Here is a 16,881-nt window from a genome sequence, read left to right as displayed (position 1 = left end):
AGGGAGTTTGCGTGGAGTGAGTACCTAGAGTACCCATTTCCTCTGGGTCCTCTGGTTTCCTCTCACAGTCCAAAGACATCCATGTAAGGCTACTTGGTTACTATAAATTGCCTGTAGGTGTGAATGTGATTGTGAATGGTTGTCTGTCTGTGTCTGGCTCTTTGTGATGGCCCTGAGATACTTGACCTGTCCAGGGTGTACTCTGCCTCTTGCCCAGTGACAGCTGGGATAGGCTTCAGCCACCCTGAACAGAATAAACAGTTAATAGATGAACATGCAACCATTTTTTTCCCTTCCTAAACATTACAATTTAACAATGATGTTTACAGCTGGGCAAAAAAGTTTGCATCTCTTTCATTTGAAATGGCAAAAAGAGTTTTCTTTTCATATTTAATGCACAACTAACTAGTACAAATGTTAAACTTAAAATGTAAATGATTTATAAAAAGGTGATTACATTTTAAAATTATTTTACAATAACTTTTTAAAATACAATTTATATGTAGGGGGATGCAAACTTATCCCTAAACCTAACATAGTAACAATGACCCCTTAGCTAGTACAAATGTTCTTTTATCATCAGAAGTAACAAAAATGGTCATGGAATGTATTAAAAAAAAAAAAAAGTCTGCATCCGCTTTGAAAACAAAATTTGTATTAGCTAATTTTGCATTAAATATTATGTAAATGGAAAAAAAATTTCCTCTTTTTGCCATTTCAAAATAAAACTAAATAAAGCAAAAGATTGTACCCAAACAAAGACGGAAGATGGAAGGAGTACTTTGAAGAGTTGATGAATGAGGAAAATGAAAGGGAACGAAGAGTAGAAGAGGTGACTGGTGTGGAGCAGGAAGTAGCAAAGATTAGTAAGAGTGAAGTGAGGAGGACATTGAAGAGGATGAAGAGCGGAAAGGCAGTTGGTCCTGATGACATACCTGTGGAGGTATGGAAGTGTCTAGGAGAGGTGGCAGTAGAGTTTTTGACTAGTTTGTTTAACAAGATCTTGGAGAGTGAGAGGATGCCAGAGGACTGGAGGAAAAGTGTACTGGTACCAATTTTTAAGAACAAGGGAGATGTGCAGAGCTGTGGCAACTACAGAGGAATAAAGCTGATGAGTCACACAATGAAGTTGTGGGAAAGAGTAGTGGAAGCTCGGCTAAGGGCAGAGGTGAACATTTGTGAGCAGCAATATGGTTTCATGCCTAGAAAGAGTACAACAGATGCAGTATTTGCTTTGAGGACGCTGATGGAGAAGTACAGAGAGGGTCATAGGGAGTTGCATTGTGTCTTCGTAGATTTAGAAAAAGCGTATGACAGGGTGCCGAGAGAGGAGCTGTGGTATTGTATGAGGACGTCTGGAGTGGCAGAGAAGTATGTTAGAGTGGTGCAGGACATGTATGAGAGCTGTAAGACAGTGGTGAGGTGTGCTGTAGGTGTGACATAGGAGTTCAAGGTGGAGGTGGGTCTGCATCAAGGATCGGCTTTGAGCCCCTTCTTGTTTGCTCTGGTGATGGACAGACTGACAGATGGGGTTAGACAAGAATCTCCCTGGACTATGATGTTTGCAGATGACATTGTTATTTGTAGTGAGAGCAGGGAGCAGGTGGAGGAAAATCTAGAGAAGTGGAGGTCTGCTCTGGAAAACAGAGGAATGAAGCTTAGCCGCAGCAAGACAGAATACATGTGTGTCAATGAGAGGGACCCAGGTGGAATGGTGAGGTTACAGGGAGCAGAGGTGAAGAAGGTGCAGGACTTTAAGTACTTAGGGTCAACGGTTCAGAGCAACGGTGAGTGTGGAAAAGAGGTGAAGAGGCGAGTGCAGGCAGGTTGGAACGGGTGGAGAAAAGTGTCAGGTGTGTTGTGTGATAAAAGAGTATCAGCGAGAATGAAAGGAAAGGTGTTGAAGACGGTGGTGAGACCAGCAATGTTGTTCGGCTTAGAGACAGTGGCACTGAAGAAAAGACAGGAGGCAGAGCTGGAGGTAGCAGAGCTTAAGATGTTGAGGTTCTCTTTGGGAGTGACGAGGATGGACAGGATCAGGAATGAGTACATCAGAGGGACAGCTCATGTTAGATGTTTTGGAGATAAAGTCAGAGAGGCCAGATTGAGGTGGTTTGGACATGTTCAGAGGAGAAACTGTGAATATATCGGTAGAAGGATGCTGAGGTTGGAGCTGCCAGGCAGGAGGTCTAGAAGAAGACCAAAGATGAGATTTATGGATGTAGTGAGGGAGGACATGAAGTTAGTTGGTGTGAGTGAAGAGGATGCAGAGGATAGAGTTAGATGGAGGCACATGATTCGCTGTGGCGACCCCTGAAAGGGAGCAGCCGAAAGGAAAAGAAGAAAGAAGAAGATAAGAGCATCAGAGGCTACATCTTCTAGAATGATCACACTGTTAGACTTACTAACCAAAACTGGTTATGAGACTGGCTAGTTTCAACCTGGGGTATATAATATACTGTAGTGTAATAATAAGTTTATTGCATACAATAAGCATCTTGCTGGACTGTGAATAATATGATTCTCTCTAATAATTTTTTGATTCAGGATTATAAATAGTACTGGTGAACATAAAAAATTTGGCCATCATATGCACTCTCTAACACTAAAGACCTATAAACAAAGAACTGGTGCAGAAGAGGTCAAAAGTTATATACACACACGGGCGACTGTGGCTCAGGAAGGTAGAGCGGTTGTCCACTAATCTTGCAGTTGTTTGTTCAATCCCCAGCTCCTCCAGGGAGTGTGTCCTTGAGCAAGACACTGAACCCAAACTTAGTTCCGCCTAGTGAGTGTTGGCCAGCTACATAGCAGCCCCCCCGTGTGTGTGTGTGTGTGTGTGTGTGTGTGTGTGTGATTGTGATTGTGAGTACGAATGGGTGAAGAAGCAGTGTAAAGAGCTTTGAGTATAAGTGCAGACTATTTACACACACACACACACTTTTTTCTATTCTTTAACTTGAAGTCTTTAGATTATTTCAGTGTTAATTATAGGAACTAACCACCACATTTACCAAATGATCATTAAACAGATCTTTAGAGTGATAACACTGTATACACATGTCTCAATATCAGGTGGTTCTGAGTCACCATGCCGCCAGAGGAATGAAAAGTTGGACCTGAAGCTTTCCCTCTACAGCGGCGACATCACCAAGCTGGAGATTGATGCTATTGTTAATGCAGGTATGTGTGTCTACATGTGTTTGTTTTACGTTATTGTATTTTCACATGATAAAATAACATTATAAATGACATAAAACATAATTTTACTTAACATTATTTCAAGTATTTTTGAACAAAATTAGTCAATACTCATTAGTCATTAGAACAATATGAAAAATGAAGGCAACCAGTAGGATAGTGTAAAATTAATGCTAAATTAATGCTAAATTAGATCCAGTGTGTTTGTGCGTAGATGTGCATGTACTGTACAGAGTTATAGGAACAATGTTTTCTTAGTGTGTGGAAAGGAAAGCTACAGACCTTTATATGACTACCTACTGACATATAGTAATATACCTTTATATCACATATAAAGATTTTACATATACTGTTGTGCACACAGTAGAAAACAAACGAGAAATGTTGAGAATCAGACATTTAGCTAACAGGCATTTTTGCAAACTTGAAAAGTAGGCTAAGCAACACAAACACAAAGCTAGTGTGTGTGAAGTCTCAACACTAAAAAGATTATCGACAGACTGTTAATTGCAACAGTGTAAAATAACAAGACTTAAACTAACTTTCAAAGGCCCAAGCCAATACTGTACACCAGACCAAGCTATAGCTTGATGGTCTACCCTGTTATCTCTGGTTGTTACAAAGAAAATGTTTTTCACAATGGTGTTTTATCAGCAGTGTAAAATCAGCATCATTGCATGTAGCTAATCATAGTCTTTTTGGGAACCAAATATTATAATTAAATATAGTATACATTCACAGAATAAATGGTTTTAAAATACTGTAGTGCATGTATACACACAAGGCTTGCTAAGGCATCCACCAAACACACATTTTTAGTGAACTCACGGGATAAGCCGAAAGGACAAACATTTATTTTTTTCAGCAAATCAGTTTATTTTTATGTGCTGAATTGTCATTCCATGTTCTAAAAACGCAAAGGGAAATCTTTACAGAAAGGCAGCATTTGAGAAGCTGGAGCCCAGAGATGACTAGTTATTTTTGCTTGATTTAATGACTGTAACAACTGTAAAGATTATAGGTGATTATTTTCTATCAAATACTTACATAATTCAGACCGTTTTTTCACCTCTACTCATGGATCCTTTTGTCCTAGTAATTAACATATTTTACTGTTGAGCAACCTTTGTTAGTATGCTGTAAAGTTCATACTTGCTGTAGTGGAATGAAAATAAAAGAAATTAGGAAATTTGTTTTTACCAAGGTCAAAAAAAAATATCAAAAGTACTCAGAAAGAGAACATATTCAGGGATGCTTAGGTGTAATAATTTTGGATATTTTACAGACAAACCAATAATATTGATCAGTTGAACAGATCATTAAACTCAAAAGTTTTTAAACAAATTTAGCTGAAGTAACAGTGCCAAACAAACAACCACTTTGTTATAAATAGCTTTAAATGGCAAGACATAACTAGTATTAGTGTAACCCTAATACTTTTTTATTAAAGTAATTGATATTTTTCTTACATGGTTTCCTGCTATCAGTCACTGTTTCACAGCAACTACAAATAGGTTTTTCCATTGACCATTAGATGGAGCCAGAAACCAGTTTATTTACTGGAGACTTTTTCCCACAAGGCTGTTTGGGCATTTGGGGGAAATTTAATCGGTGTCTTGGCACAGGCACTGTATCGGGGGAGACTGAGGCAAGCCAGCATGCCTAAGTGATGCTTGATGATGAGGCTTTAGCATAAAATGATAAATGTTCATTGGCAGCTGACTGTCAGCAGGTGTACACTGTGCCAACATCCAGTGGATATGTGATTGTTGACTCTTATTTATGGTGTTACTGCTTGTGCATTCAATCATGCATGCAAATGTCTACAAATGTTTAAGTAATTATGCATGTATATGCAGCAAGCAGTTGTAATTTGGGTTTTGTTGCTTTAGCGGTGACTTTCTGTTAATATGTGTGTGTTTTACAAGAGCTTTTACAGAGTCGCACAATGCAAAGTAGCATGGAATTAACAAGTGGAAACAGCCTGTAAGTGTCATTTAGCACAGAGGATGAGGCAAGGAGAGGGAGGGGGACTGAAAAACAAAACAGCGCCAGAGGAAACATGACTGAGAGACAGACCGTAAGAGAGTCAACACACTGAACTGACCAAGAATGAAGGGTGAGCCTGAAAAGTGAAAAGAAGAAGATAAAAGAGAAGCAGGGAGAGGACGCAGGCTAGTATTTAAATCTCAGTCTCCATTGCCATGGCAACAAGCAGGTAGAGGGTACCCACAGAGGCGTTTTCGGCTGCAGAGTCCATTATCCTATTCTATCTAACTGATTGGCCGAGACTTTCTCTGTGGTCATTTTGTTGACTAAGCAACTGCCTTTTTAACTCAATGACTAACTGAAGATGCTTTGAGGGATGCAAGTCTTAAAGAGATACAAGGTTAAAACCAATGATAAGTTGACAGACATTAAGGGGCAGGAGAATAATTATAAAGAAAAAGGTGCACTCATAAGAAAATGAGGAAACATATTCTCCTGTTACAGATCTCACAGCATTCAAGAACAGTTGAACCAGCGCCTGTGGTTTTTGTCTTGTAGAATTGAGTGTTGCAGATTTATTCTGAGTGCCCTGAAAACCCTTGAAGCATCATCTAGCCCCTGAGGCACCAAACATTCAAATAAAGCCAATTATAGCCAATTATAAACTATACTGGTAATCTGACAGGCGGTGGGGGGGCTTCCAGATCCTGCTAGGGGGGAGTAATTGTACATAAAGAGACAAATGCGCACAAAAATGCACACATATTTATGGGAAGAGGGGGCTACATCAAAATGCAAATACAGAAGTGCTAGAGAACTGTGAATTAACAGGTGGTATTTAAGTTACAGGCGGCGCCACCCGCTTTTATCCACCTTTCTTTCGCTCCTTCTCTCCTTTCCTCAATCAGCACTTGTTGATCAGGTAAGCAGGGGCGTTGCAGGGGGCCTGGGCGAGCACTGTTTGTCGTTTTTTGTGTTGCTCTCATTAAAGATTGGATTTACAGTAACCCCTCCTCTTCTCCACCTCCTACCACCCTCCTTCATTCCACACTTTTACAGCCCCTGGCTCCTACCCACTCCTATAAAACACTACAAACATAAAAACCCACAAGCACTTAAGAGCCATCCTGGGGAGATGGAGGGGGGGTGGAATGGGGTGGAGGAGATGGCAGGCAGAAACATCCTCCTCTTTACACCCCTCAATCATACTGGCCAGAGGAAGAGAGATGGAGGGGAGGATATATTGTCTCTGATGGTCTAGCTGATTAAGATGGATTGCACTATGAAATGTCATTGGAGTGATGAGTTCTTGGTGTGTGTATGTGTGTGTGCAGATAAAACATCTCAGCAACTAACTTTGCATTAAAACCTTTTTTCTGATTGATTAAATGCAAATTTGCTTAGCTCTTCTGAGCTGCATTTTCCCTTGCAAAAGTTTTGTTCCTCATTTCCATTCCAGTACTTACTTTCCGCTGCTGTAGTATTTATTGTGTTTGACATTAAATAGGTTTTATTTTGGCCTGCCTTTTTCATATAGAATTGAAATTTAATTGAAAAAAATTTAAAAATGGACAGATACGTTCTTTGAGTTTTTTATTTTGTATAATTTCCTTTTTTTTCAGTGGAGCTAACCCGATGTGTGTGAGAAGAAATGCAGCAGAAGAAGTTGGCTGATGAATCTTTCAGGCTAGACTATAAAAAACTGTCCCTAAAATTAAGCCATGCACCGTCAAGTGATAAAGAATATTCTGGTCCTATCTCAAGTCTTTAGAGCTGAGCCACTTGTCATCGTCACAGTTTCTTCATGCAGAGAGTCTGTGGGAGTATGTGTGTTAATACAGGACTATGTGATCACACCTTTTCACGTGTGTTTACCATCTATGCATTGACAAGATTACACGCATGTGTATCTGAACACCTGCACCTGCTTGTGCCAGAAACGGGCAGCACACAAAAACCTGGCTCTGACAGTGTGTGTTTGCAGTACGCTGGGTGGGTACATGACTAGTGTATGATTCCATGTGTTGTGTGTGCAGATGTCCTATCTTGTGTGTGCGCATGAGATAGGGTCTCTTATAGGTTTTCCACTGCAGGCCAGAGATAAAGTCTTTGGTTGGTGCTGGAAACCCACTCACCGTGGCAACAGCTGTGAGATACAAGATTAGAGCCAATAGTTTTCCTGGCCTGCAGGTGACAGGATGAGAGAGAAAGTCTGTAGACTATAAAGTAACTTCCTTATAGATAAGAAACCTAGAAAGAAAGCATAGATGGACTGATGAGGAGACTACACGAAAGGGGCAGTAAGTTTAAATTAAGGGATGAGGAAAAATGTCAGTAAGTCATGGAGCAGGTGAAGGCCAGCAACGCTTTGTCTCTTTCCTGCAAATTTCACAACGCTTCCTGTTACTGTATCGGCAACATAGTATCACTGTGACGTATTTTTTAAAAGAACATGGTGGGTCAAAAGGACAGGCATTTCTTTTGAGAAGTCTGCAAATTGCAAGCACAAACAAGCCAGTTATGAGTAATAGTAAGATGGAAAAATGAATTTGAAATCCTGAACAAACTCTGAAGCCTGACTCATCAGGAATAATAATAAAAAGCTTAGATTTTTGGTGGAAAGGCATAAGCAGACTCATCTCATAGTCGTATGACTTCAAGTAATACAAAAGAAGACATTTCCTTAGTTAGCATGAGCTAGTGGGCATTTACTAAATTAATTATTAAATGCCCACTTTGGACAAGCTGAAACAAGCAAATATGTGTTGTTTTTCAAGCAATAATTCCTCAAACAATACACCACCTTTCAAAATGATAAATAAGGATAAATAAGGAATTTCTGTCAACCAACTAATTAATAATTTTTAATTGTCTCAGTTAATAATAAATAAATATTCTTTTTCAGGGCCATACGCATTTTTTCCTCCAGGAAACAGTTTGGCAGAGGTTATATATGAAGCCACATCAATCGTGACACATCTTGAGATCAGTTTAGTTAGTGGACTAAACCAGAACAGCCAAACTGGTTATAAATATGCTGTTTATAGTGTGAAATATAGCATCATCTTTTTTTCTTCCTTCTTAAAATGAAACAGTTACTCATTAGATATAAAATAAATCTACAACTTTTTTGATCATTTAAGCAATTTGTAAAGGAAAAATATCCAAGCACTTTGTTTAGGTTAAAGAAATTACAAATGGGATTTCCAAACTGTTTTTCAACATTTCATAGACTTCAGCATTAAACGGTGATGACATGATGTGGGGGTGGTTATGTCATGTCATTTTCACATCTATGTGCACAGCAGAAAAGCCTCATGTAGTGATCCAAACTTTGACATGTAAAGCACTGATCTGAAACAAATAAATGCTCTTACTTTGGAAAATGATTTAGTATCCTCGAATTGAGGTTATCAGTACAGCAGAAAATATCAACTTAATTTTTTATCATCACAAAACACTATATGAGAATTGATGCATGATGTAGTCATCAATAATTCAACGTCAGTGCTTTTTGAACTTGGACGCTTCCATCAGATGCCATATAAATGTAACCTTTAATTGATTCCAGAGAATGCATGGTTGATAGTGATGCTGGTTGTTTAGATCTGGACTTATAAAAGATGAAGATCACCTACAATCTTTACAGTTGTTACAGTCATTAAATCAAGCAAAAATAACTATTCATCTCTGGGCTCCAGCTTCTCAGATGCTGTCTTTGTGTAAAGATTTCACTTTGTTTTTTAGAAAATGAAATGACAATTTACCACATGAAAATAAACGGATTTGCTGAAAAAATAATCAACTAAAAATTACAAAAAATAAATAAAAATATTGTTTTTGGTGGGGAGCTTAGCAAGCCTTGATGAAGTTGTGAGAAATCATAGATGAGGGGCTCAGCAGGACATCAAGTAGAACACATGGAGGAGAAAGGTGTGAGATGTGTTCAGTCTTCTTGTTTGGCAGTTTATAAGAGGATATAACAGGTGAACTCTTGACTCTGCAGGCTGATCACCTTACTGTGGTATTGCCCCACAGCGACACAGCACCACACTCCTTCTGCAAGGCTTTACTGATTCTTAGTTGGCTTTTTCAATGGAACTTGGTGCTCTGCTAAGCTGGCAGACATGGCTGCTTTTGCCATGCTGCTATAGTGTGTATGCGATTGTCAGGGCTAACTTGTTGTCTAAATTGCTGCAGAATGACTAAAATAATTTTCTCAGACTTTACCTGAACTGCAAATGTTTCTTTAGACTTAAATAAAATGGGGCATACAGTGGCAATTTTGCATCCTTAATAATAATATTAATAAGGATTTTCCAGTATCCGTACAAGGATTTAGTGATTTAAAAAAAAAAGTTTTATTAACTTTAATACTACACTCCTCCACTCTCCAGTGCTTAGGCTGTTGATATTCTGCTTGTTTTAAGGATGTCCAATATGTCACAGGTAATAGAGAGTAATCAAGTTGTAGTATTTTAATTTATTTTTTTTTCTGTTAGCGAAATTAATCTTCTCAAGGCTTTTCATCCTGCCACTTAGTCATGAAGTCACCTAGATTTTAATCAAGGGAGGCTAGTTGTTGTAATCCACTCAGCCTCCCTGGTAGTAACAGGGGTCTGATGAGATGTAAAATGTCACACCAAGTTTATTATCACTGAGGAAGTGTGTCTTTGTTGTAAGAAAGCCTCAAACAGATACTTTAAAATGGACTTAAGTGCCTTTACGTGTACGTGCTTTGATGCATTAGAGCTGCTTAAATGTGAAATGTTAATTTAGCTAGAGTTGTATTGTTTACTTAAAATCCTATGCGGTTAAGCTGCTGTTATGAGCCAGAACAGTTACAGATCCCTCAAAAACTGCACTGTGTGTCCCTGCCTTAGTAACTCTACTTCCTTAACTTTAGTTCCTATAGCAGTATCCCCACTGCGTTGACTGTGTGTTTTGTGAAGCAGTGCTAATGGATGCGTTTTCACAATGTGCCCATCAGCTGCCTGGTCATACCAGCACTTACAGAGGAAAATTGGCATTACTGATACTGCTTTAATTTCAGAACAAATATGATGCACTATCAAAAGTTTGTCCTGCCATGACCACCTCTCCACTCTGACAGCTCATGAATTAGGAATAGATTACTGTGGTGAAAATCAACCAGAGTGTGCCAAATGGAGATATTAAACATTTTTTATTTTAGTGGAAAGAGGGTTTGGTTTGTTAAAGATAATAAAAGAGTGCAAAGGAAAAATGTGAGTAGGACTGATGTGCATCGATCAGTCAGGTTGACAATTATTATTATTATTTTTATTTTTTTTTTAGATCTGCTTTATTCTTTCTGTATGTGTTCCCTTTAGATACATTGTTTATGAGGATGATGGTGTCTCTTATCAGTGCTATGCTGATAATGTCCAGTTTTTTTTTTTACCTGGCAAAACCTCAGACTTTTCCATTTTTGTCCTAATGATATGCCTAGATGTCTCATTACTTCCTGCTGTTAAAGTCCTGGTCTTTCTCTGGAAAGACCAGATCTCTGGAACTGCAATGGGAACTAAAATGGCACCCAATTTTGCCTTTCTTTTTGTGGGTCATCTAGAAGTACAAAAATCTATTTCTCCCCTTTATTGTTTTTTGAAAGCAAAAACAGTAAAAAGTAAATGTTTTTGTGCTGCAGTTTTCGTTTGTACGGTAGACACAGCTCACTCGTACACATGATGCCAACATTGAGTATGTTCTAATGGCAAAGTTGTTATTTAAAAGAGTTTGTAGCAATCATCTTCTTTTCTCCTGCTGATGCAAACAAACGCGCTCCTAGAGAGTGGACCCACTCATAATCAGGGTGAGATGGGGAGGTAGTTGGTCTACAAGAATTCAACAAATTCGGAGACTAAAGTTAGTTATACTCAATTGTTACCCTTTAAATTAGCACTGTATGAAACAAGTATTAGGAGCTTTTAGGTGCCATGACACATTTAAAATGTGTGACATGCATTTGACATGCAAAGTAACTACATGTACCAGAGCCTTGAAGTTGAAAACGATTAACATTTGTGCTTAAAAAAATTACATACTGTATTTAATTAGCAAAACTGATTGCTAGGGTAATGAATTGTTGACTAATGTATGCTCTACTGGCTCTAGCCTGTATTTGAGGTCATGTCTTCCATTCAGCAACATTTTGATGCTTGTAAATGCTTTAGGATATAATTAAGGACTAGTGCAGTGTCATCTTTGATTCTCAGTCACACACACACACACACACACACACACACACACACACACACACACACACACACACACACACAATTACGATGTCAATCTTAAATGTTTAAGTTTTTTTTCTTCTGAAAAGAAGCCTTGATGGTGCTGTATATGTTTTTAAGTTTACTTTTAGAATTGAAATTAAAACTGTATATTTGAATCTTTAATGCTAGTTGAGTAGGCTGTCACCACAGAGATGCTTGTTATAATTACAGTGGTCCCTGTACAGTAATATTGCTTCCGCAGAGAGCTAATATTTAAACCATGATCATTTCTCTGTGTATTTGTTTTGAGGATTTTCTATAAATCCCCCTGATGATTTAAAAATACATATCAAATGAATAGAAAATTACTCTTCCACGCCTCCTTGAAGTGGCTCATTTTTAATGGTAAAACAAATAAAAGGCTGTAGGCGTGTTTCATATCTTTAAGGCTTTAAGTGATCTGAGCTGCAACATTGTGAGTAATCATTTTGCTTCAGGTTCGATTTAAAAGTAGCTTTTAAGCTGTTTGTCACTGACATTTTGTTTTATATTCAACTGTGCATTTGTGCCATTTTTTCTGTTCTCTTTACTTTTATTAGGTGCTCATTGCTGACCCTCATTTTTTCCTTGCTTAAATCTCAATGTTTGTATCTAATATTTTTCATCATAGGACTGAAGTCTTGATGGTATGTCCACTCTGTCCTCTTGTATCTGTGTCTTTGCTGTGGGCGAAGTTAAGAGGCTGCAGTAAATTGGATGCAGCCTGAATTTAGACAGTGGGGCTGCTCTATTTTTTCCAGTCTAGATATGTCCGAGTTAATTACGGTACAACTGTCAGAAAGACCACTTTACTGGTCATTTGGCGCAGTGACATTGATGCTCTCTGTGTACTGAAAATTTTGAGCTTTCAAGGTTCAGTGCCCCGAGTTTCAGCGGGATACCCTGATGTCCAGTTTGTGTCTCAATTTAGCGCGGAGATAGAAGAAAAGCTTTACTGCTGGTTTGTGTGTCTCTAGAGTTTTGTCTTCTCCCTCCCCTTTCTTTCTCTTTCTCTCTCTCTTACATTTAGACAACATCGTAGGGCTTTGATCTGAGAGGAGTGAGACTCTGACATTAGACAAACAGGCCCCAGTTTACAACTTCAGAGTGATTTACACTCTGACATTGAGAAGTTAACATACCCTTGGAGAGTTAATCCTTAATGTTGTTGGGGTCAGTAAATAAACAGAAAAAGAAAAGCCTAAATGAAGGAGTTTGCAAAAAAGCTCATTCGTGCTAATTATTTCTCTTCCACCCCTCCCTTGTTAAAAGCTTTCCCACCCCTCCAATCAATCGCCACTTTAGCAAGCAGGAAGGAATGGAGGAAGTGCGAGCCTCATTAGCCTGATTGGGCCGATGTAGGAGATGGAAAGAGAGAGTGATGGAAGGAGTAAAAGAGAAAAGGAGTCAGCTTGATCATCAGCATTTGGCCTATCAGAGCTTCTGTCATCAAGGCAAGTGCTGTGTTACAATGTGTTGGTTTGTTGTGCGGAGTTGTGACACTTGATAGATCTGCTGATGGTATCTGGGCCCGATGTGAAGCCAGTGATGGGGTTTATTCTGCCATTTTTCTGGCTGTAAAGTTGTCTTTGTCTGAGGGGGAAAAAAATGGAGGGAGAATTTTAATTTTTGATGCGGGGATTAATAGATGATGATGATAATGATGAGTGATTAAGAGAAGGTTTTTTTATGCTTCAAACAAACTAGGTTACTTGTAGGCAAAATTGCGTGTACCTGTTTTTAGTAGCTGTGCTCAGTGGCTGCCCTCATGGCATCTTTACTGAATGTCTGCATAGCAATACAATGCAACTGTGCACTGAGGATTTTGTTGAATTTGCTTCCACAATCTGCATGAACAAAGCCTCTGATTTATTATGACAGCAGCTTATTACGGAGTCAGCTCCTGAACTGCTAGACCTCCAAGATGCACCCTGCAAGTGAAGAAGAGCCGATAATCACAGTCCACCAGTGGGATATCTGAGATCAGCAAGCTCAAAAAGAAAAATTATATTAAAATTGAGTATAAACCATTTACTTTAACTTGACATGAGAAAAACAGTTTCTATTAGACAATTACCCATAAATTCACATACAGGTACTATATGTAATTAATACATTAGAAGTTAATGTACACACTATTAGAAATTTAAAAGGAGAAGGACTGATATGAGAAATCAAAGATAAAATTACCCCATTACATAATGCACAGCCACAACAAAATGAAACAAAATGAAAAATGTTGCAGCATGTACAGAATCACTAATGACAAATTACTGTTTGTGTTACAGTAATCATACATGTTTATTGTTTTCATTAATAACTATCTAAAGTATTAAACAATCTGACAAGTGCTTTGTTTGAAAGATACCCAGGGTTTTAGACATTATGGTTGACTAAATGTGACTGGGGCAGTTTATTTTGTATAAAGAGATCTTAAGGTGTTTGACAGTGTGACAATAACTTGCATATTGTGAAGCAGCCAGCTGCCAAACTTCTGTCTTTTGCTGTGTAGGGCAGAGTTAAATTTTCTGTTCTGTCTCACTTAATGCACTCCTTAGTATAGCTGTAATCGTTTAGATTCCCAGTTCTTTATGACAATAATAGTGAACCGCCTGGCCTTTTTTCAAATATTGGTTTTAGTGCCAGACAAGTAATCAGCCCGGCAGTAACGCTTTGGCTCTGCATCCAAAGTCTTCGTCTCCTTGGGTGTTCAGGTTGAATACTTGAGCAGTAAAAAAAAAAAGCAGATGCTAAGTAAGAGCAGATGAATGGCTTTTTTAATGAGTTTATCAAGCTTTAATGATTGATGTGTTTCGTTTAGACTTGTGACATTTGAATTCAACCCTGTTTCACTGAACCAGCTGTGCAAATAATTTTGACTTGAACTGAGACACACGGAATGAAATAAGAAAAAAAATTAGATATGGAAATTAAAAGCACATTGAGGGAAGATTATCCTCATTGTAGGCAGTGTTATTTGAATAATAAAGTATAATACAGGCTTGCAATAAGCTTTCATTTTCTCTCATCTTTATAATCACAGCTTACTGAACAAAGTACAAAGGATGTATCATTGTAACCTAAAAAATGGGCTTTAAACCCACCCTGACTCCTCGTCCCCACTCTCTACCAGCAAATATAAGGGACCCTCATTGTCTGCTCACACGTCCTCATCACAGACGATGCTTTTGTCACATAATCACATACACAGACAGGCAGAGAGTACAGAGAGTACACACAGCACACAATTACCATCTTGTAATTGCGATCTGTCAGGCGTTGTTGTGAAGTGGTGCCCGATGCACATGCTGTTGGCCCTGCTGCATTATCAGAGCTTAGGAAATGACAAGACTATTTATAGGAGCTATTTATCCACTTATCTTGTTGTTGCCTTTGTCCGCCGGTAGAGCGGGCAGTTCTGGTTAGACAGACAGGTTGATCAGTTGATGCATCAGCTTGAACATCATACGACGTGCTCTGAAAGTGGAACACGGGGGATTTGGTGCATCGAGTTGCATGCCTTCAAAGGTCAAAATGTCAAGACAGTGACTGTTTTGCATTCTGTAAAGTTTCTAATGATGATGTTCAGAGACTGAACGTGAGATTGTATGTACTATACGTTACAATACAGGGAGATTTGCTTTTCATAAAAAATGCCAAGGACTCTACAGTGCATTGAGATACAAAGGGTACCTCAGAAACAATGTCAAGCAGTGAAGCGATTTATTACACCCTTTACTTATTGTGTCTTCCAAAAGATCAACTGCGTGAAGGGTTCTTGGTCTGCATGTGTTCGATCCAGCTTGTGTGCAAGTGTGTGATGTTAATCTTTGCACATTAGTGTGTGGGGGTGTGTGTACAGTGAAAGAGGCTGCCTCTAGAAGTTTTTCAAATGCTAAATTTGATGTCATTTAAAAGATGCCCACAATTGCTTAGTATCCCGTTGATTTTAAAACTTTTAATAAAGCCAATAATTTCTGACTTCTCCACATGTCTAGTTCAGCCTGTTGCCCATTTGTTTTTGCTGAGCACAAAACTTGGGCCAGAAAAATATATGTATTTCTTTTTAGAGGTTGGTGACTTCCCTAAAACAAATGAGCATTACTTTGTTGGTGGATAATACACGTTTTTTAAGTGTAGTTTCAAGGTGTACTACACCTTGATCAATGCAGGATTATTTATATAATTTGTTGAAAGAGTGCATATTATTGATTTTATATATGATTGTATTAATAATCATAGAAAATGGGGCTGTAACAAATGATGATTTTCATTGCTAGTTGGATGCACACTTCTTGGGCCCAGTGAGACAAAGTTGTTTTCTCTGAACAGCATTTCGACAATTTACTGCCATTGAATATATTGCCCATCCTAGCTGTCATAGGGTGAGGGGTGGGGTTTCAAGTCTTTCTCAGGACCAACACAGAACGATATACAGACAGACATTCACACCTATGGGCAATTTTAGAGTCCCCGAATATGCATGTCTTTGGACCGTCGGAGGAAACCAGAGTACCCGGAGGAAACCTACACAATCCCACATGCAAACTCCACGCAGAAAAGGCCACGGCCTTGGACAGTCAGGGATAATACATATATTCAAATTAAAATCCGCTAAATTTAAAATTTAAAATTCAAAAAAGCTGATAATATCTTTTAATGGATTCATTGACTAGAAGATTTACTATTGCTGGGGACATTGAGGTCAGGCTTAAACCACCACTATTATTTGTTTAATAGCTTTTTTTAACAAGTTCTACAGTGAAACTCGCAGAACAGAATTTGTTAGTAGGAGGCATTCATTGTTGGTTTTGGTATTATTATGGGACTTTGTGACAAAATGCCTTATTTTTGGTTTTAGTGAGAGAATATTTTGAAGAATGGATGGATACTTAGTGATTTCATACTGTTGAAATAGATTATAGATTTATACATCAAAATGCATTTCTGATCTCCTTGAAAATATAAAGATAGGAGGGCAAACAGATGCTGTACACAGATTGAACCCACTTCCAGATGAACTTAAATGTGGCCGACTCTGGCCACTTTTAAATCAAAGTTGAAACTATGCTCTTTTCATGTGCCTTTTATGTGATATTTTTCCTACCTGACATTTTTTGCAACTTAAGTCTCATTACTGCACAAAACTCTATTTCTATTATTTGTATTTAATTTGTTTTTTACAATTCTGTCTTAATTGATTTTATCCTTGTTTTTATTGTTTTTTGTTCTTTAATGGCCTTCTAATGGTTTTATTTGCCTATGTAAATCGCCAGTGTGTTTGAAATGTGTTGCATAAAGAAAGCTGCTGTGCCTCACCTAAAATCATCTTGCTTCTGAATTTACAGTATATTAAGGATTCTGATTAATGCTGTGATTCCATTATTTTGCTAAATATTTGTTTTGATGTATT

General features: G+C 38.2%; 1 protein-coding gene across 3 annotated transcripts in view; it reads left to right on the top strand.

The window, feature by feature from the left end:
- The window catches only part of macrod1 (mono-ADP ribosylhydrolase 1), a 109,605-nt gene that overhangs the window by 1,596 nt on the left and 91,128 nt on the right, over nt 1-16,881 (top strand). For all 3 annotated transcript variants that reach the window (XM_067517911.1, XM_067517910.1, XM_067517909.1), the window contains exon 3: nt 3,076-3,183. In XM_067517911.1, the coding sequence (XP_067374012.1) occupies nt 3,076-3,183 (108 nt within the window). The remainder of the gene's footprint in view (nt 1-3,075; nt 3,184-16,881) is intronic.

The sequence above is a fragment of the Channa argus genome, chromosome 10, assembly GCF_033026475.1.
Source record: "Channa argus isolate prfri chromosome 10, Channa argus male v1.0, whole genome shotgun sequence".
Taxonomy (NCBI): Eukaryota; Metazoa; Chordata; class Actinopteri; order Anabantiformes; family Channidae; genus Channa; species Channa argus.
Note: the sequence above shows the minus strand (reverse complement) of the source record. Positions and strands in the feature narration are given on the sequence as shown.